Below are 21,973 nucleotides of genomic sequence, written 5' to 3' on the forward strand. Positions count from 1 at the left end.
AAGTAAGGTAGAATAAGTTTTTCACGGTAAAATAATAATGAAAGTGATTGAAAGCATAGTTTCAATATTTATGAGATCTTGAATGATATGCAGTAATATAATGCCACCTGCGGGTCAACGTGTAGAAGGGCTTATAGATAAAGGAACTGTGTGAAGTCGCGGCTCCAAACATGTTGATTGAGCTGAGGGGTGTAAACAGAGCTGTCAGAGAGAGCTGACTTGACTTAATTTCCTACTTTATCATTGTGGACTTTGTTGAGGAAATGAGAACTATGTGAAATATGTGAGATTCCTCAATCCAGCAGTTCTAACAGCCAAAATACCTTGGTTTAATTTTCAACTTCAGCACTCTGAATACTGAACACAAATGCATGAACAGTTAAAAGATTTCACTATCAATGTAAAATATATTTAGTGGATTTAATGTGATAATTATTTACAAAGGTATCAAATATCAATTCAACCACTTAATTCATTGCTAGGCAGAGCAACCCTTTTCAATCAACCTCTATCAAAATGTACATCTAGATTCAAATAAGTTACAACTATTAAAATATGAATTGTACGAGTGTCCAGATACTTGCCGACTGCACTGTAACTGTGCTGTATGTTAGATTTAACCAAATAAATCTTATGAAACAGAAATTGCAGATAATACAGTGCACTTTGTTTTTGTTACATAATATAAATGTTACTTCAGTAACAATCCCACTATTCCCAATTAACTCAGTACCTCTCCCATTATATCCAGTATCAGAGCTGCCATAAGATATCCAGTTCTTACCTGTTTCTCAGTCCTTTCTACTGCAGCTGAGACACTATCATGGCCTCTGTGTTCATCGATCACACACAGCAGACAGATGCACTGCTGATCGGTACGACAGTAAATCTCCAACAGTTTTTTATGTTGAGGGCAAATATTGTCCTGCAGATGTCCAGTAGCATTGATGATATTATGTGTGTTTCCTGGGTTGAGCTCATTGTGAAGTTTGAGGTGAGTTTCACAGTAAGATGCTAAACAAACCAGACAGGACTTGACGGCTTTGCGCTTTCTCCCAGTGCAGACATCACACACCACGTCTCCAGGTCCAGCGTAACAGAGAGCAGAAGGAGCAGCTTGGAGACCTGTCTTCTTCAGTTTCTCAACAACTTCAGCCAGCAGAGTGTTTCTGCTCAGAACAGGCCTGGGAGTGAAGGTCGTTCTGCACTGGGGACAGCTGTAGACACCAGTATGATCATCTTGATTCCAGCAGCCCTTAATACAGCCCCGACAGTAACTGTGTCCACAGGGAATAGTCACCGGATCTTTCAGCAAATCCAGACAGATCACACAGCTGAACTGGTCCTGATCCAGTAAAATTCCACCTTCAGCCATTTCACTGCTCACACTGACTGACGCTCACACTGACTGACACTTTTGTTTTGTTTCTCATAAATTGCGTAACAGAGAGAGTGGGAGTAACTTCCTCGTTCTGCTCATAGCTGCAGCAGGTGTGGAGCAGGATGGAGGCCAGGCTGAAGAGCAAGAGCAGAGTAGAGATTTACTCATAAATATCACACAAACACAGGCCTGCATGCGACAGGGTGATATCTGTTTCTGGATTTTAGACCAACTTCGGCTCCTCATTACTTAAAAAGCCCAATAATTTATAGTTCTGTGCAAAAGTCTTTGGCACTTTTATAACATTCTGTAGAGATAAGATTATTTCAAAAAGAATTCAATGAAAGGTCCTAAATGAATGTACCATACATTACTCATAAAATTTTTATAATTTGGCAGAATATTTAAAAACTGAATGAAATCAATATTTTTTGTGACCAGCCTTCGCCGTTAAAACTACATCACTTCTCTGAGATATAGAACTGCAGGACAGCGTTGGCTAAGACAATCAGCAGGGAGGTTGTTCTAAGCATGTTGGATAACTTGTCACAGTTCTTCTGGTTCTGACATTCCTTCTGATCTCAGACAGCCTTGATCAAGTTTTAATGTAAAAAGTAGTAAATTGCTGACAGTAATATGCTACTTTTAAAAATTAAATACAAAAATGTGTGTGTAGAATTAAATATTTTGGAAAATGAATATTTGTAGATCTCAAATGTGTTCTTTTATACTAACACACACAAAAAAATAAGAAATAAAGATATACATAATAGGGTCTAGGGTGCCTAAGACTTCTGCACAGTACTGTATGTCGGGGGGTCAGGAGTCACGCTAGCTTCCCCTGCTACCCCCCTCCACAGGGACCAGAATCAAGCCCCCACAAACATACAAACAAAAATATAGGCGTGGCACACGAGTTAAGTCCCAAAATGAAAAACTAATCAGAAAGAAACCCCAGGCAGGGAATGCTCCTCTTTCCTGCCGTCTGGAACCGCCGCGGTCGAATGCTGTGGGGTTCTGTATCCTCCGGTCAGGGGAACAGGGCCGCACTATGGAGAGGAGAAGGCACAGCACCAATTACCCCAGTGTGGACTGGGCAGAACAGGACACACTCACGCTTGTGTTTGCCCAGCAGGGGCTCGCCAGCTGCCTGCCATTCATCGCCACCTTTCATGATATAAACAGCAGCTGATTAATGTTTTTGTTTCGTTAGTTAATCCTACATTGTGTTCACAATTGTTAAATAATAGCATCATGTTTAAAATAAAAAATAAAAAAAGCAGTAAATTATCTGACATGTAAGGTAGCAGAAGTCTAGCACTGTAAAATTATTATGAAAGTGATAGAAACCCTAGTTTAAATAATTATTCTAATTACTGAACGATACATAGTAATATAATGCCACCTGCAGGTCAGTGTGTAGAAGGGCTTATAGATAAAGCAACTGTAACCCAAATAGAATAATTAATAGTCACCGTGAATTAAATAACAATACTTCTTAGTAATAAATAATCTTTCTTAAAACATGCCGAAATCTTATGCTATTGGGTTCATGCACGTTTTAAGTGAGGTTAGGAAAGGTTTGACAATCCCCTTTTAATTGAACTTGACTTCCCCTTTAAGGTATCGCGAGTCTAAAGAAAAAGCTGGCTGAGTTGAGAGCAGGAAGTTTTGTACGGTTGGATAGAGTGGGAAGTAATAGAAACGGGGATGAAATGACGATTCCATGCCGGATTGATAACGAACTGTCTTGTGAGGAAACGGTTGTTGAGCGGAAGCGTTATTTACGCAATACGAACTAGAAATTCGGAAGAATTGTTCGCGAGTGCGTCTCCCAGCTGCAGCTAGCTTAGCTTAGAGTGGAACGAGACTAGCAACAACCGAGAGAAAAAGCAGATAAATATTGGTGCGTACAATCAGAATGTTCACATTGATAATTAATAAGCTAACAAAGCAAATTGTTAGCTTATTAATTAGCCCCTCCAACTTATCCAGAATGCAGCAGCTCGTCTGGTCTTCAACCTTCCCAAATACTAACATGTCACCCCCCTGCTTACTTCCCTCCACTGGCTGCCTGTCATGGCTCGCATCAAATTCAAAACATTGGTGCTAGCCTTCCAAGCAGTTAAGGGGTCTTCCCCAGCTGACCTACAAAAAATCATCAGACCCTACACCCCTGCCAGACCTCTTCGGTCAGCCTCCACAGGCCGCTTGGCACCTCCCCCTCTCCGAACTTCCACCTCACACTCACGACTACTGTTTGTTCTGGCTCCACGGTGGTGGAATGAACTCCCCGTTGAGGTCAGAACTGTAGAATCTCTCCGCACCTTCAAGCGCAAACTGAACACGCGCCTCTTCAATCAGCACCTCTCCCCGTCCCTCCCTACCTCCCTGTGAACCTTAATTGTTGTCTTTCTGTGATTAACTTTTTTGTGTATCGGTATTTTTAGTTGGCTAGGTAAGCAGTGTTTGGCTAGTTAAGTTTGGTCACTTTTGCTTTGTTGTTTGTTTGTTTATTTGTTTGTTTCAAAAAAATATATATTTCAAATAGGCCCTGGTCCTTATCGTTGTTGTACAGGTAGCAGTTGAAATTGTACTTCCCTCTAGGGCACAGGTGTCAAACTCCAGTCCTGGAGGGCCGTAGTGCCATAGGACCGTAGGGGTGTTCTGGGTTCATTCAAGTCACTGATTGGTTAAAGTATCCACACGCCTTGTTCTCAAGGCCTTAATTGACCTTAATTGGCAGCTGATTGAAAGGAAACCGCAAAAACCCGCAGACACTGCGGCCCCCTGGGGATTCAGTTTGACACCCCTGCTCAAGGGTCTTTCAGCGCACTTATCCCTGGTTATAGGTATGCACTTTGTTGTACGTCGCTCTGGATAAGAGCTTCTGCCAAATGCCATTAATGTAATGTAATGTAAATTGAGGGTCTATCCCAACAAAACCGAAGTTGGTGATCGTTGAAACAGACGACTAGTTTTCCCTCGGGAGAGTTTCCCAGGAAGTTGAACTTTAACGTGGAGTTAGATTCTAAGATTATTAGTTCAGTGTGTGGCCGTGGAAGACACGCACGCACAGGACACCAGATGGCGAGCCTCACCCAAGGAATTCTTACCTACAAGGATTGAAAAGATATCTCAGTGACCGGATCACCTGCATACGGTTTGACCTACCAAAATAGGCTACTGTTAATCACTGTTGAATTGTGGATTTTTCTCATTCTCAGAGTGGGACAAATGGAACTGAGATACTGAACTGAACTTGAACTAAAAGGATTATCGTTCTTGAGTGTGACATTGCATTTACATTGGAGATTTAAATTAGCAATGTTGTACTATATTGATATTTGAGTTGAATGGTGAATTTTGATTGTATTTCTCCTGTGAAGGTAATACTTTAAATGGCACTCTCACCTTTGTTGCCATACAGGCTTTACACTAAGACTCAAACTGACACCGGTTACCACATTAGGGCCTTAGCCAGTGCCTACATACCTGAAGCTAGCAAAACGGCTACACAGACTTACCTCTTCGAGTTAAGGGAGACTGGTGGGGACCTTGCAACTGTCCTCAAAGGAGAACTCTCCGCCATCAGTGAAGCTGTCGACCTGGATAACTCTGAAACCCCAAACGAAGACATGGGAGTGAACTCACCTCATATACCAGAGCAACATGTTCAGCCAGAGTGTAACTGGTCTCCACCACCAGCACCCTCCAAAGAGAAGACACAGCCTGCTCTGAAACTTTTCGATGTCAATCCACCTGAAGTACAGAAAGTAATAGTCGAGGACATAGTAAGAAATAAAGACTCTGCTATGCACGTATACGATATGATGAACTTTATTGTCCCGCTCAGGGAAATTTGTCTTGGACTCTGCGATGTGTCATGAATGCCTTGACAGTCACAATGACAACAAACAATACATCCTCAGCCATAACAGCATCAACAATTACATAACAGTATTGCACATATCCCATAACATAACACATACATACACCTCATAATAATACATTCTAAAAGATCACCGTAATAAAGGCACTATAAAAATTATTACATAAACTTCAGCCTCAAGCAGCATTGTTAAGAAATTGAATAGAAGTTGGAACAAATGAGTTCTTAAAACAGTTGAGGGTTTTGCAGTGAGGGACTCTTTATCGCCTCCCCGAGGGTAGGAGGTCATACTCTGAATGGAGAATGTGAGAAGGGTCATTTACTATTCTCTGGGCTTGCCTAAGAACAGTTTGTTCATAAATAGACTGCAAGGTCTGGTAGCTGCTTTTTCCAATGACCTTCATGGCCGTGTGCACCAGACGAGCGAGTTTAGTTTTTAGTTTTGCTGTGAGGTTGCCATACCAGTGTCGTGAGCCACGGACCCCTTGCCGAGCTCAGACCTCACGTTCCCACAAGCAGTACCTCACCATGAGGTGTCTCGGGGAAGAACTCAAGTACTCCAAAGTTCTGGAACTTCCAGCCCAGTCTCGAAGTGAAGGGTGTGATGCAAATCTGGTATACGATGTCCTGTATTCAATGTATTCCTCTAAAAGAATCTTTATCACATATGATTATAGTAAGATATACTTTATTATAATCAATCAAAAGAATAGAGTTATACAGATTACAGGATATATATCATCTTTCAGTTTGCTGATCACATGCAAGTTACATATACCCCTTTAGCTCTTTCTAATTTACCTTTCCACCATGATGTTTAAAAGTCAAGGTACACCCCTCAAATACCCATCATCCTCTTTGGCCTTTACCTTATCTTATGGCTCCCCCTTCACACTAAAGTCTACTACTTATTTATATCGTATATAGTATCTTACTAAAAAATAAAAGACATAAAAATGAAAGGAAACTTATAACGTTGAGCTTCTATGTACTACTTTTCCTACTTTTACAAGTAATATAGATTATAATTACCACCCATGCCCTAAATATAGCCATCTCGTTTTCTGCGGGATTCGATCCCTCCGCCTTGCTGTTGATGAGCTCTTTGAACAGCTGCATTGGTTTGGGAATCTGGGGCAGGATCAGGACCCAGACTTTCGAAAGACGTGACTTTGCACTTCGTACTTCTCCTGCCTGTTGTATGGGATGTGCGCTGGTATGTCTTCGAACACGTCGGGGGTTTTGCAGTGCAGCCTCAGCATATGCCTCTCCTCACTGACACTGAGGTTAGGGGGGGAGGCTTCAGGTTCTTGCGTGGGTCCAGCAGGAAGGTGTTCTGTAGCGTGGAGGAACCCCGCGTCCCGTCTGTTGGCCTCCAGGTGCAGTTTACGGCTCCAAGCATGTCGTAAAAGCCCTTTAACTCTTTCACCAGCTTTTCTGTATGATGAGGGATGCGCATGAACACCTCTTCGACATCAGTCCCGCTGCCACAACTCTTGGGCTCAGTCCGCACCGCGTACGTCACTCCTCTCTCCATATCCATATCCTGGAGTGGCGCGCAGAGGGAGCGCGCCACTCCAGCTTGACTACAGCTGTCCTGCGTTGCTCTCTCTTCAACAGCCCATAGATATCTTCTGAAGCAAGATTCTAAGATGCTATCCTAAGGTCTAAAAGCTTATTCCTTATATATCCTTTTTCCGTATAAAAGTGTACCTTTTTTTGATAAGAAATGTCCCCAATATATCGAGTGGGAAGGCATTTATCTCTTATGCAACTTTTTAATGACCATATTCATCACTTCTGTTTGTCCACTGTCATTTTCTCATACCTCAAAAGAAATTTCCCCAATACTTTATCTCATGTGCCCCTCCGGTTGGGAGTTTCCACCATCTCAATATACGAGTGGAAAAACACTAGCTCTTATGTAATTTTTTAATTAACCCATTCATCACTGGTGTCTGTTTCAATTTCATAGTCTCTCCTTGACTTCCTCCACACCTTGACCTCATGCAAGCCAGAAGTTAGTGCCGGCCACCATCTCAATACACTCTTCAGGTGCCCCTTTTTGTGGCGCCTTAAGGGATCTACAAAAGAAATCCAGCTAATAGCTGAGTGTAATTCATCATTTAACTCCTCCACTGTTAGTCCTTTGAATCTATCCGATAAATGATTTGTGGTATAATCAGGAAGGCCCTTAAAGCCTCTTAATATTCTTTCGGTATTGACGTCCCTTCCGTTTTCCTTATCTCTCCTACATTTTTCCATCTCCTCATACTCTTTGATCTCCCAATTATCTTAATTGTTTTCCTCATCCTGTTGCTTTAACCAGGCCTTGTGCTCCTCCCCTGTAGGAGCAAGCCCACATGTGTCAACTAAGTATGTTATCACATCTACCATTTCCTTGAACGCCAAACTCCCTGGGTAACCAATTTCCCGTTCAGCATGTTGAGCATCTTCTACGGTCATGCTAGAACACATTCTACGCATGGCCTCAGTCAGACCTTTAGCCTTGCTCTCTAAAACCCTAAATCTAAGTCCTCTGACTTCAGACTCCTCTACTGACAAGTATGGCTGCTCATTATCTCTGAACCACATATTTTTCCTCTTACGGGCGTTCTTGCTACCACCTCGATGGCGTGTGCGAGGGGTTAACAATGCATTCCTTCCTAACCCATCCCCCGTCAATCCTCGACACCAGGATGACATCCCATATCTGATTAAACTCTCCAGCACTGCCTGGTAAAATAAAAACATGATGCTTTTGTCCACCCCATATACTCTCAGTCTGCGTAGAAAATACCGTCTCTGCTGTAGACGAGAACACAAGATATCAACATGCACATACCAACTAAAAGTGTCATCTAAGTGAACTCCAAGGTACTTATAAGAGCTGACCTGCTCAATGGGTGAGTCGTGTATAACGACAGGGCTATGATCCCCTACTGATCTCGGGTCTAAGACCAACTCTTTTGTTTTGTTAACATGCAGAGTGAGGTGGTGAGCATCACACCATTGCACAAAGTTTTCTATTTCAGAAAAATAGGCTGAGGTACTGGAATCTTTGTGCAGTAGACTGAGGATGGCGGTATCATCAGAAAATTTAAAAACGAGGTTCCCTGGGTGTTTGTATAACTAAAATGCAAGTGAAATGGGAACATTCACCTACTTCTCTATCAAGGGAAGGGACTGTGTCTATCCCACACCCGTATACAGTACACACTTGGGAGGATAATATGTCTAAATGGCCCAACATCACATACAGCAAGATTTGTTCCTACTCCGTGGACTCAATGGCGGTAGACGGCAACGCTATGGAAAATCTAAAAAGCTCAGAAGCCTACCAATATCTCCACAGCAACAAAGTTGGTTGTGTACTAACATACAAACACGACAGCTTTGTGTATTTGAAGGCAAATGTCGAACCCAGCCAGTGTCTCAACAATTCCTGGCACAATGCGTGGGTAGTGGTAACGGAGGCAGGAGACGTGGAGACTGCGGGCTGCAGTTGTGTAGCTGGACCAGGGCGATCATGTAGCCACGCAGCTGCGATCCTGTGGAAGGTAGTTAGCTATGTCTTATTTATTTATTTTTACAACTTCTGTAGCTAACAATCAAATTATCTACCGTTAGGCTATACTGTTATTGATTAGTATAAGTGTGGGTGACAGGGGGATTATTAGCCCCGAAGAAGGCACAGACAGCTCTGGTCAGACACTGATGGGAGATTTTATTTAAGTACAAGAGTCTTTGAACGTGCAGACAGTCCCGGGGCTTTTCAGTCTCAGTCAGATCGCTCCGTTTCTCTGCCTGCCTCTCCTGCTGCTTTCCCGGTTCTCCCCGTCCACTGACGCGCGTCGGCTCCCGCCCGTCAGTTACTGTCAGTCAGAAGCAAAGAGACACGTCAGCCATGCAACATATATCCACTTCTTCATTCCCACTCAGTCTAATCTAAGTCAGCTAACAACGCCCTCTGCCTGCCACAATGAGGTTGGTCATAATCAGAATATCAGAATCAAGTTAATTGGCAGGAAGGTTTTTACACGTACTGGGAATTTGCTGTGGTCAGTTGGTGCATAACACTGCTGGATAGACAACAGTAATGTTGTCTATTCAGCAGTGTTATGCACCAACTGACCACAGCAAATTCCGAGTAGGCTATCTGGCATTGGAGTTGTTTCTGATTCTCTAGGGTTTCTGGCAATAGCCAGCCAGCTGGGCTAACGATAGTAGCTAGTAGTAACGATAGTAGAGACAACATCTCTGTTGAAGCTACTGTCTAGGTAACCAGCATTAAACCAGGCAACGTTACAAAACTAACATGACTAACATGACTTAACCACCAAACTAGCCAGCTAGCTCAACACAAAACTAACATGACAAAACTAACATGACTTAACCACAAATCTAGCCAGCTAGCTCAACACAAAAATAACATGACTAACATGACTTAACCACAAATCTAGCCAGCTAGCTCAACACAAAACTAACATGACTTAACCACAAATCTAGCCAGCTAGCTCAATTTAATTTACCCTCTGATTCAAGCTCAATCTGGCAGCCGGTGGTTCGCTCCAGTTTGCGTCTCTTTCTCTGGGGAGGGCGGTCGTATCCCAACCACAGTTCAGGGAATGGGTTTTCTTTGGTTGGCTTTTTATCAACAAAGTGATGGGAACCGGAAGTTAAATACCCACCTCCCACACAAAAAACAAACATGGCAGCGCCCTAGGTTTGGGCGAGTAAACTCGTCTATACTAACACACAAAAAAAAAAAAAAGAAGATACATAATGAAGTCTAGGGTGCCTAAGACTTCTGCACAGTACTGTAAGTTGGGGGGTCAGGAGTCACGCTAGCTTCCCCTGCTATCCCCCTCCACAGGGACCAGAATCAAGCCACCACAAACAACCAGGACACAGGGATAAAGTAAGCTGAGTCTTTCTCACAATTTTAAATAAAAACGGTTCATACATGCACACATTACCACACAGTGCACCTCAACCCACTACCACACACTGCATCTCAACCCACTACCACACACTGCACCCCAACCCACCACAACACACTGCACCTCAACCCACTACCACACACTGTACCTCAACCCACCACAACACACTGCACCTCAACCCACCACCCCACACTGCACCTCAACCCACTACCACACACTACACCTCAACCCACTACCACACACTGAACCTCAACCCACTACCACACACTGAACCTCAACCCACTACCCCACACTGCACCTCAACCCACTACCACACACTACACCTCAACCCACTACCACACACTGCACCTCAACCCACTACCACACACTGCACCTCAACCCACCACCACACACTGCACCTCAACCCACTACCACACACTGGTAAGTCCCCCCCCGTGCTCCACACTCACTCCTCTCTGTCCTCACAATCAGACCCTCTCCTAAGCCTGCCCACACTCCACCACCCCTGGGGGATCAACGCACTGGGGAGAGAGGAGTCCACACACTCACACACGTGCACACAAACAAAAATACAAGGGTGGCACACGGGTTCACATCCCAAAAAGAAAATCTAAACAGAAAGAAACCCCAGGCAGGGAATGCTCCTCTTTCCTGCCGTCTGGAACCACCATGGTTGAACGCTGTGGGGTTCTGTATCCCCCGGTCAGGGTAACAGGGCCGCACTGTGGAGAGGAGAAGGCACAGCACCAATTACCCCAGTGTGGACTGGGCAGAACAGGACACACTCACTGTAAAGCACCTTGGATAAAGGCGCTATATAAATGCCAAGCATTTACCATTTAATCCTACCTACACACCGACCCTCCAGAACTGCAGTTAATCCTGCATACACACCAGCCCTCCACAACTGCAGTTAATCCTACATTGTGTTCACAATTGTAAAATAATAGCATCATGTTTAAAATAAAAAACCAAAAATATTTGTCAGTTATTCAGGAGGACAAATCATACAAAAAGGATTGAAGTCAAAAACAAGTGCATGGAGCATGTGCTTTTAGTAGAAGGCACACTCCCGCATTGTGTGTGTGTTGCTCATCTAGCCTTTATACTTCAGGAATTATCAATCATTTTCTCTTCACATGTCTGAGAGCATAACCATCCATTTTAGAGCATGCCACTGATTTTTATTTCATGAATGAATGTAATGCACAACTGCACAGTTTGAGTTAAATAGAGTCAATCACATTTTAGTACAATCCTACAATGGTTCTGTTGAAGCAGATTAAAAAACAGTTTTCAATTCAATGCAATGTTATGTTTTGTACCCAACAATTCATCATTCCACAGCAAACATCAAAGAAATAAAGGAAAACTCCAGTCAGTGCTATTCTAACTACAATCAAAGAAATTCACAGAAAAAAGAGACAAAATTAATGGAATTAATCAATTCTTCACGTTACAAACTCCTAAGAATGTCTGCTTCTGTTTTTTACATTGTGATAAAGAATTAATGTTTCTGAAAGAATATAAGATCTTACATTTTATTTAGTTCATGAATTTGAATGATAAAATTACATTTCTGTTACATTATTTTTATGGTATTGGTATGAATTTCCCTTTTTGATTTGATGACTGCTGAATATGAATTTCTCCCCCTCATGCCAGATCACACAGTTTTAAAGAGGTTCCAGGAGAAAACCCAAACCCAGGATAGAGAGGCTGAGTGAATGTGGTCTGGAATCTGTGCAGGAGGGTCATGGTGTCAGAGACACTGTAGAAGGACAGAGTTCCTGCCCTGTGATCCAGGTACACTCCGATTCTGGAGGAGGGTGGAACAGGGATTTCAGTGTCCTTGTTATTGTGCCAGAAAGAGTACCCGGAGGGAAAGCAGGCCAGTGTCCAGGACTTGTCATTACCTCCCAGTATACAGTCATTATCATTTCCTTTCCTGCTGATGTGTTTATATGACACTGCTATTGACACTGTATTACCCCCACTCCACTCAGCCTCCCAGTAACTGCATCCAGACACACCCTCTCTGCACAGCACTTGGGCTTTTCCCTCAAATCTCTCTGGATGATTAGGATATGACTGGCTCTCTTTCACACGGGTCACCTCTCTGTTCCCCTCAGACAGATGGAGGTATTTATTCGCTGTGTTGGGGTCCAGTGTGAGCTGACAGGAATCTGATGGAGGAGACGGATAAGATTTAATATGAGGAAAAGTCCATCTTAGGTCTGGGTGTAATTCATTCTACAACATTATACGGCGTGATTTAAGTTTTTCCATATGTTTGTTTGCATGCGTGTTTTTGACTGTTTCCACGGAAACAGACACAAAATCATTGAGTAGGAAACCTTAACGATATTTTTGGAATTTTCTATTTTTGTATTTATATTTGAGAGGAATATGAAAATAGAATCTTTCTTTCTAAAGAGAATGTGTGCATGTACATGTGTGCCTGTGTGTGTGTGTGCTTGCATGAGCCAGTGTGTGTGTCTGTGTGTGTGTTCATATGTGCTTGTGTGAGTGTGTGTGTGTGTGTGTGTGAGTGAGTGTGTGTGTCTGTGTGTGTTCGTATGTGCTTGTGTGTGTGTGTGTGTGTGTGTGTGTGTGAGTCTGTGTGTGAGTGTGTGTGTGTGTGTGTGTGTGTGAGTGAGTGTGAGAATGTGTGGGTGAGTGAGCGTGTGTGTGAGAATGTGTGTCTCAGCTGAGAGTGAGCACTCACACTGTAAGAAATCCTCTCTGGTCCTGGACTCTACAGTATGGGCTACTTTCACTGCAGAGACAGAGTGGGAGAAAAGCACAGAAATGAAGAATGATAAAGAGGATGGAGGATTATGTTTAGACTTAGATGGATTTCAAATATTACCAAGTGCTGACAGCGTGAATGAAAATTGCTGTTGTGTGGAATACAAACTGAAAAAAAAGATTATTCTCCTTAAAATATTTAACAACCTGATTCAGAAATGTTGGCCAGTTCCACCTTGCAGACGTCCTCAAGTCGATCTTTCAGTCCAGAGACAGATTTCCTCACAGCCTCAAAAGAGACGTGTGGACTGACAGTGATGCTGGGTAAGTCTCCAAGTTCAGGAGGGACACAGAAAGACTGACAGCTCTGTGGAATAGACATACACACAGAGAAAAGAGTTCATACAGATTCCTCTGTCGATGCCTGGACCAGATCTTTGTAAGGTAAGAACACACATCACCATGTGTGCACAGGGTACACAGTGCAGACTGTCAGAGAGCCAGTGATGGTACCTGGAGGAAATGGATGTGATCCTCTGTGTGTGAAAGCTGCTCCAGCTCAGCGTCTCTCCTCCTCAGCTCAGCAATCTCCTGCTCCAGTCGCTCCAGGAGTCCTTCAGCCCGACTCACTTCAGCCTTCTCCTGATCTCTGATCAGCTCTTTCATCTCAGAGCACCTTCTCTCAATGGAGCGGATCATCTCAGTAAAGATCCTCTCATTGTCCTCCACTACTGTCTGTGCAGAGTGCTGTTAGGAGACACAGAGAGAGGAGGGCTGTACATTTTAACAAGCCCTTTCACTCAGCTTCACTTTCTGGGACTCCAGACAGCCTGTTTCCTACAGTGTGGCTCAGTGGGATTGAGCCCCACAGGGCTGGAAAGTGGCCCAACACTGGGCTCCTCACTGGCTGACTGGAGGAGAGCCCTGACTGAGCCCTGAAATGGCTCTTCCAGCAGCCAGCTGTTGTCTTCTCCTCTGGTCTGTACCCACCTTGAGTGACTGCACAGCCTGTCTCAGATCCTGCAGCTCCTTCTCTCTCTCCTGGAGTCTCTGCTGGAATTGACTCTGTGTCGCCCCCAGCTGCTTCTGTGGATAGATTGATTTCTCACATCATTGTATATTGCGTTCACAACTGTTAAATAATGGCATCATGTTTAAAACAAAAAACAAAGAATAGGCACGAAATTGTTTGACATGCAAGTTAGTTGGAAGAAGTTTTTCACTGTAAAATAATAATGAAAGTGATTGAAAGCATAGTTTCAATATTTATGTGATCTTGAATGATATGCAGTAATATAATGCCACCTGCAGGTCAGTGTGTAGAAGGGCTTATAGATAAAGCAACTGTGTGAAGTCGCGGCTCCAAACATGTTGATTCCCATTCAGGGAGAAAATAGGGGGCTGTGGGGTGTGAACAGAGCTGTCACAGAGAGCTGACTTGCCTTAATTTCCAGTTTATCATTGTCGACTTTGTTGAGGAAATGAGAACTATGTGAAATATGTGAGATTCCTCAATCCAGCAGTTCTAACAGGCAAAATACTTTTGTTGAAGTGGTTGAATTGATATATGTTACCTTTTAAATAATTATCACATTAAATCCACTAAATATATTTTACATTTATAGTGAAATCTTTTAACTGTTGATGCCTGTACGTTCAATGCTGATGGTGCTGAAGTTGACATTAATTAATTGCTAGGCACAGCAACCCTTTTCAATCAACCTCTATCAAAATGTACAACTAGATTCAAATAAGTAACAACTATTCAAATAAGAATTGTACGAGTGTCCAGATACTTGCGGACTGCACTGTAACTGTAGGGGAGACCGGGGCTTGTTGTCACATGGGTAAGTTGTCACACTGTTAATATCTTCACAACCAGAGGGCGCTACTTAAAATTGTAATACTAGTTTTGTGCCTCTATATGGTCTGAGGCCATATCCTCTCTGGGAAAACCAGAGCACACTGTAAAGTGAGGTGAGCACATATTTCCCATTTTTCACATTGAAAAGTAAAACATATCAACTTGATGTTTTGTAATAATCTTCTTCTAGTTAAAAATGTTAACACTTGTTAGAACAGAGAATAGTGTGTCTTGTTCCACTTTAGATAGTGTCCTGCTAATTTTAAGATATTGCTAACATTAGCAAACATGGCAGTTTGGGACAACTGACAACATGACAAAAATGAAAGGCAAAAGAATAGTCGAAAACAGGCAAGGGGGTCAAAAATCCAGAAGGGCGAAGGCAAAAAATCGAAATCAGAAAACAAAGCAGAATGTCAAAAAACCAGAAAAGCAGAAAGGCAAACAAAACAAGGCAGGGCAAGGCAGGGCAGGCTCGGAAATCGGCTTACGACCTATTCGGAACTAAGACTGAACAACATTCTGACAAGGAACAATGCAGAGACTGAGGTTTAAATACATGAGGGAAGGTAACAATCTAGGCGGGGCTGGGGAAAAGGTGGGCTAAACAAATAGACAACAGATGGGGAAACATAATGGGGTAGTAAGATAATCAAAGAGGGGAGACGAAAACAAGGACTGGATGCATGTAACCAACATGTAAAACATACGGCTCCGGGTTAGGGAGTAGACATTTGCATAGCTTGAAGACGTAGTGATAATTAGAGACAGGTGCGAACACTTCGCTGAAACTAAACAAGTAATCAGGGATAGCATAGGGAGGCGGAGTTACAGAACAGTGCAGAAATACTAAGAGATTGCGTTAGTGAGTTAGTTACGTGAATATTTCAAAACTACCCAATAAAAGTGATTGTTAGTTAGTTAGTTAGACAGACAGTAAGTGTATTAATCGGATAAGTACTGTACAAAACCTAGATTAGTAGTAGTTAGTAAGAATCGTGCTTTACAACATTTAACTACCAAGAAAAAGCAGGAAGTAAGAATCGCAAGTTGGGAAGATATTTCTTGAAAACCTGAAAATACCTTAAACACCCGAATAGTGGGGCACGCAGACAGGGGAGTGACTCGGCTGGTAAACATTCAGGCGCAGACATAACAGGGGAAGACAAATGAGAACTGTAATGGAAAACACTAACCAATGATCTATGAAAAATGAATAATTAACAAGTGTGGCGCCCCTGCTCCTGCATGTTGCGCCACGTGGGTAGAGAACCCCAGAAGGGCCCGCACAACGCAACCCTGCAACCGTTACGCATTGGGAGAGGTATGCGAAGGGGTCTATTTTCCTAGGGAAGTGATGGAGAGATCAGCACCATGGAGAGAGAACCCTCTACCTGCAGTCCAGGACCCCGGACAGCGCACGTAAGCATGGTGGAAAACTACTGACTCAGCTGCAGCCCTTTTCCCTAATGAGCAGGGGAAGATATTTAAGGCGTGGTCGAGGCTGCAAACAGTCGGTCGGCGCCTATGCTGAGGAAGGAAGAGCAGAGGAAAGAGCCTCTGCCGTACTGACCTGGAGGATTAAACCTAAAAGGAGGCCCCACCATTACCAACGGACACGTGAGGATAATTGAGCACCCTTACCTAACCCTATCTCTGTGTGCTTCCCCCAGCCCCGGCGGCCCCGGAGGGAAGAAGGAAGGAGGCCCTGAAGAATACCCCGGTCTGGGAAGAACCTAATTTAGTTTTGCCTCAACGGCCCTTTTATTTTCTCTCGTTTTACTACCCTTGCCCTGAGGGGGGGCGCTATCAGCAATACCCCAACGAAAAAAAAAAAGAAAACAGAAAAAATAAAAAGACTAATTTTTTCTGGATTACTGACTCCTGTGTCTTGGATTTCAGCTGGGCCCACCCACGGCCTCAGGATTTACCCCCAGGCACCACACAAGAATAAACATGAATACATACAGGACAAATACAGAGACATTACATCTTGTGCACTTTGCTTTTGTTACATGATATAAACGTTAACTTTAAACTTTTTATATACAACAATCCCACTGTTCCAAATTAACTCAGTACCTCTGCCATTATATCCAGTTCTTACCTGTTGCTCAGTCCTTTCTACTGCAACTGAGACACTATCATGGCCTCTGTGTTCGTCGAATACACACAGCAGACAGATGCACTGCTGATCGGTACGACAGTAAATCTCCAACAGTTTTTTATGTTGAGGGCAAATATTGTCCTGCAGATGTCCAATAGCATTGACAATATTATGTGTGTTTCCTGGGTTGAGTTCATTGTGAAGTTTCAGGTGAGTTTCACAGTAAGATGCCAGACAAACCAGACAGGACTTGACGGCTTTGCGCTTTCTCCCAGTGCAGACATCACACGCCACGTCTCCAGGTCCAGCGTAACAGAGAGCAGAAGGAGCAGCTTGGAGACCTGTTTTCTTCAGTTTCTCCACGACGTCAGCCAGCATAGTGTTTCTGCCAAGAACAGGCCTCGGAGTGAAGGTCGTTCTGCACTGGGGACAGCTGTAGACACCAGTATGATCATCTTGATTCCAGCAGCCCTTAATACAGCCCCTACAGTAACTGTGTCCACAGGGAATCGTCACTGGATCCTTCAGCAGATCCAGACAGATCGCACAGCTGAACTGGTCATGATCCAGTAAAATTCCACCTTCAGCCATTTCACTGCTCACACTGACTGACACTTTAGTTTTGTTTGTCCTAAATTGCGTAACAGAGAGAGTGGGAGTAACTTCCTGGTTCTGCTCACAGTTGCAGGAGGTGTGGAGCTGGACGGAGGCCAGGCTGAAGAGCAAGAGCAGAGTAGAGATTTACTCATAAATATCACACAAACACAGGCCTGCATGCGACAGGGTGATGAGTGTTTGGTCACTGACCAAGCAATTTATCCACAGCTGAGTTATATGGGCATTTTCCAAGTCATAGTCCATGAAATGTTGTTCAGCTTTTAGTCTAATGCAGGGATGGACAAGGTGGCCCGTATCTGTTTCTGGATTTTAGACCAACTTCGACTCCTCATTACTTAATTAGCCCAATAATTTACAGTACTGTGCAAAAGTCGTAGGCACCTATATAATATTCTGTACAGTTTATCCATCCATCCATCCATTATCTGAACCCGCTTATCCTGATCAGGGTCGCAGGGGGGCTGGAGCCTATCCCAGCATACATTGGGCGAAAGGCAGGAATACACCCTGGACAGGTCGCCAGTCTATCTCAGGGCACACACACCATTCACTCACACACTCATACCTACGGGCAATTTAGACTCTCCAATCAGCCTAACGTGCATGTCTTTGGACTGTGGGAGGAAACCGGAGTATCCGGAGGAAACCCACGCAGACACGGGGAGAACATGCAAACTCCGCACAGAGAGGCCCCGGCCGACGGGGATTCGAACCCAGGACCTCCTTGCTGTGAGGCGGCAGTGCTACCCACTGCACTGTACAGTTTAGATTATTTAAAAAAAGAATTCAATGAAAGGTCCTAAATGAACGTACTATGTTATGCCAGGGGGAACAGAAGAACCAAAAGCAGACAGGGGTGCAGAAAAAATGGCAGGTTTAATTACAAATGGAGGAGCAGACAGAGCGGAGTAAAAAAACAGGCCAATGTCAAAAACCAGGGGGTCAGTCCAACAAGGCAGAGGTACCGATATACACAACAACCAAAGAAGAGTCCAGGGAAGCAGGCAGGGGTCAAAACCGGAAATCCAGATGGGCAAGGGCAAGGGCAAGGGCAAGGGAACAAGGAGCCTAGAACTGGGGGAAGGACTAAAGGGCTCAGGACAAGAAAACAGGACAAGATGAACTAGCAGCGTGCAACTGAAAAGGACAGGTATAAATACACAGGGGAATGAGACAAACTAGGCGGGGCATGGGAGTGAGGGCGGTCTAACAAATAAACAGACTGGACTGGATTCACAAAGACACATATGTAATACAATCGGCTCCGGACTAGGGAGTAGACAATTTGCAGAGAATCAGGAGATGCAGAGATACGGAGAGACAGGTGCGAATACTTTGATGAAACTAAGCAAGTAATCAGTGATAAAATAGGGAGGCGGAGTTACAGAACAGAATTGAAACTAGAGATGCATTAGTAAGTTAGTTAAGTGATTTAAATTACAAATACCCAAAACTAGTGAATGTTAGTTTGTTAAACATATTAGTGTGTTAGTATAATTAGTACTGTACAAATTTTATGTTAATTGGGATTTGTTTATTAGTGCTATGTACAAACATGAAATGGAGAGAAAGCAGGAAGTAAGGAATGCAAGATTGGAAGGAAGATTGAACCCCAGAACTACCGTAAATACCCGAATAGTGGGGCACGCAGACAAGTGAGTGACTTGGCTAGTAAACATTCAGACTCAGACATCACAGTGGAAGACGAGTGCAAAGACTAATGAATATGAAAAGAACATCAGACATGAATATGAAAAATAATAAAATGATAATAAACAATGATAAACTAACACAGGACGGAACACAGGAACATAACAAGTTAAAAGCGGAATCAAATCAATATTTTTTGTGACCACCCTTTGGCGTGGAAACTGCATCACTTCTCTGAGATATAGAACTGCAGGACAGCGCTGGCTAAGACAATCAGCAGGGAGGTTGTTCCAAGCATGTTGGAAAACAGTTGTCTCTGTAAAATTAAATCTTTTGGAAAATGAATATTTGGAAATCTCAAATGTGTTATTTTATACTAACACACACAAAAAATAAGAAATAAGGATATACATAATAAGGTCTAGGGTGCCTAAGACTTCTGCACAGTACTGTATGTCGGGGGGTCAGGAGTCACGCTAGCTTCCCCTGCTACCCCCCTCCACAGGGACCAGAATCAAGCCCCCACAAACAACCAGGACACAGGGATAAAGTAAGCGGAGTCTTTCTCACAATTTTAAATAAAAACGGTTCATACATGCACACACTACCACACACTGCGCCTCAACCCACTACCACACACTGCACCTCAACCCAATACCCCACACTGCACCTCAACCCACTACCACACACTGCACCTCAACCCACTACCACACACTGCACCTCAACCCCCTACCACACACTGCACCTCAACCCACCACCCCACACTGGTAAGTACCCACCCGTGCTCCACACTCACTCCACTCTGTGCTCACAATCAGACCCTCTCCTGAGCCTGTCCACACTCCACCACCCCAGGGGGATCAACGCACCGGGGAGAGGGGAGTCCACACACTCACACACTGCACACAACAAAAATATAAGGGTGGCACACGTGTCAACATCCCAAAATGAAAAACTAAACAGAAAGAAACTCCAGGCAGGGAATGCTCCTCCTAATTTACGAGTGAACTGGTCCTGGTTCGGAGGGCCAATTAGCTGTTGAGCAAGCTGAGCCTGGGTAACTGGTGGTGTTGCTGGGTAAAAAAATCCTGCATACACACTGGCCCTCCAGAACTGCAGTTAATCCTGCATACACACCGACCCTCCAGAACTGCAGTTAATCCTGCATACACACCAGCCCTCCACAACTGCAGTTAATCCTACATTGTGTTCACAATTGTTAAATAATAGCATCATGTTTAAAATAAAAAACAAAAATAAGCAGTAAATTGTCTGACATGTAAGTAAGGTAGCAGAAGTCTAGCACTGTAAAATTATTATGAAAGTGATAGAAACCCTAGTTTAAATAATTATTCTAATTATTGAACGATACACAGTAATATAATACCACCTGCAGGTCAGTGTGTAGAAGGGCTTATAGATAAAGCAACTGTAACCCAGGGTTCAAATAGAATAATTAATAGTCATCGTGAATTAAATAACAATACTTCATAGTAATAAATAATCTTTCTTAAAACATGGCGAAATCTTTTTTTTTTTTAGGTCTTTTTCAGCTTCATTGGACAGTATATAGAGACAGGAAGAATGGGGGCGAGAGAGAGGGAAAGACATGCGACAAATTGTCAGAATGACGTCGCGGCTCACAATAAGCATGCGGTCAGTGCTCTGCAGGCTGCGCCACCGAGACACCCCAAACATGCCGAAATCTTATGCTATTGGGTTCATGCACGTTTTAAGTGAGGTTAGGAAAGGTTTGACAATCCCTTTTTAATTGAACTTGACTTCCCCTTTAAGGTATCGCGAGTCTGAAGAAAAAGCTGGCTGAGTAGAGAGCAGGAAGTTTTGTACGGTTGGATAGAGTGGGAAGTAATAGAAACGGGGATGAAAATGACGATTCCATGCCGGATTGATAACGAACTGTCTTGCGAGGAAACAGTTGTTGAACGGAAGCGTTATTTACGCAATACGAACTAGAAATTCGTAAGAATTGTTCGCGAGTGCGTCTCCCAGCTGCAGCTAGCTTAGCTTACAGTGGAACGAGACAAGCAACAACCGAGAGAAAAAGCAGATAAATATTGGTGCGTACAATCAGAATGTTCACATTGATAATTAATAAGCTAACAAAGCAAATTGTTAGCTTATTAATTAGCCCCTCCAACTTATCCAGAATGCAGCAGCTTGTCTGGTCTTCAACCTTCCCAAATACTCACATCACCCACCTGCTTACTTCCCTCCACTGGCTGCCTGTCATGGCTCGCATCAAATTCAAAACATTGGTGCTAGCCTTCCAAGCACTTCCCCAGCTTACCTACAAAAAATAATCAGACCCTACACCCCTGCCAGACCTCTTCGGTCAGCCTCCACAGGCCGCTTGGCACCTCCCCCTCTCTGAACTTCCACATCACGCTCACGACTACTGTCTGTTCTGGCTCCACGGTGGTGGAATTAACTCCCCGTTGAGGTCAGAACTGTTGAATCTCTCCCCACCTTCAAGCGCAAACTGAAGACGCACCTCTTCAAGCAGCACCTCTCCCCGTCCCTCCCTACCTCCCTGTGAACCTTAATTGTTGTCTTTCTGTGATTTACTTTTTTGTCTATCGGTATTTTTAGTTGGCTAGGTAAGCAGTGTTTGGCTAGTTAAGTTTGGTCACTTTTGCTTTATTGTTTGTTTGTTTATTTGTTTGTTTAAAAAAAAAAAATTCAAATAGGCCCTGGTCCTTATCGTTGTTGTACAGGTAGCAGTTGAAATTGTACTTCCCTCTAGGGT

General features: G+C 43.6%; 2 protein-coding genes and 1 long non-coding RNA gene across 3 annotated transcripts in view; all 3 read right to left on the bottom strand.

Annotated features, from left to right (window-relative positions):
- LOC133107887 (tripartite motif-containing protein 16-like) overlaps nucleotides 1-1,375 on the bottom strand; it is a 5,684-nt gene extending 4,309 nt beyond the window's left edge. The window contains exon 1 of the mRNA XM_061217165.1: nucleotides 785-1,375. Coding sequence (XP_061073149.1) covers nucleotides 785-1,375 — 591 coding nt within the window. The remainder of the gene's footprint in view (nucleotides 1-784) is intronic.
- Nucleotides 1,376-8,983: 7,608 nt separating this feature from the next.
- On the bottom strand, nucleotides 8,984-9,956 carry LOC133107284 (uncharacterized). Its single transcript, XR_009704586.1, has 2 exons — nucleotides 9,806-9,956; nucleotides 8,984-9,148 (listed from the first exon to the last, which is right to left on the bottom strand). It is a non-coding gene; the product is annotated as an uncharacterized LOC133107284 (long non-coding RNA).
- A 1,916-nt stretch (nucleotides 9,957-11,872) lies between these two features.
- LOC133107580 (tripartite motif-containing protein 16-like) lies at nucleotides 11,873-17,535 on the bottom strand. The gene is made up of 6 exons (XM_061216568.1): nucleotides 16,939-17,535; nucleotides 13,958-14,053; nucleotides 13,481-13,714; nucleotides 13,172-13,334; nucleotides 12,945-12,995; nucleotides 11,873-12,402 (listed from the first exon to the last, which is right to left on the bottom strand). The coding sequence occupies exons 1-6, from the start codon at nucleotides 17,527-17,529 to the stop codon at nucleotides 11,873-11,875; spliced, it is 1,665 nt and encodes a 554-aa protein (XP_061072552.1). The 5' UTR covers nucleotides 17,530-17,535.
- Between the last annotated feature and the right edge of the window lie 4,438 nt (nucleotides 17,536-21,973).

The sequence above is a fragment of the Conger conger genome, chromosome 13 (assembly GCF_963514075.1).
Source record: "Conger conger chromosome 13, fConCon1.1, whole genome shotgun sequence".
Lineage (NCBI taxonomy): Eukaryota > Metazoa > Chordata > Actinopteri > Anguilliformes > Congridae > Conger > Conger conger.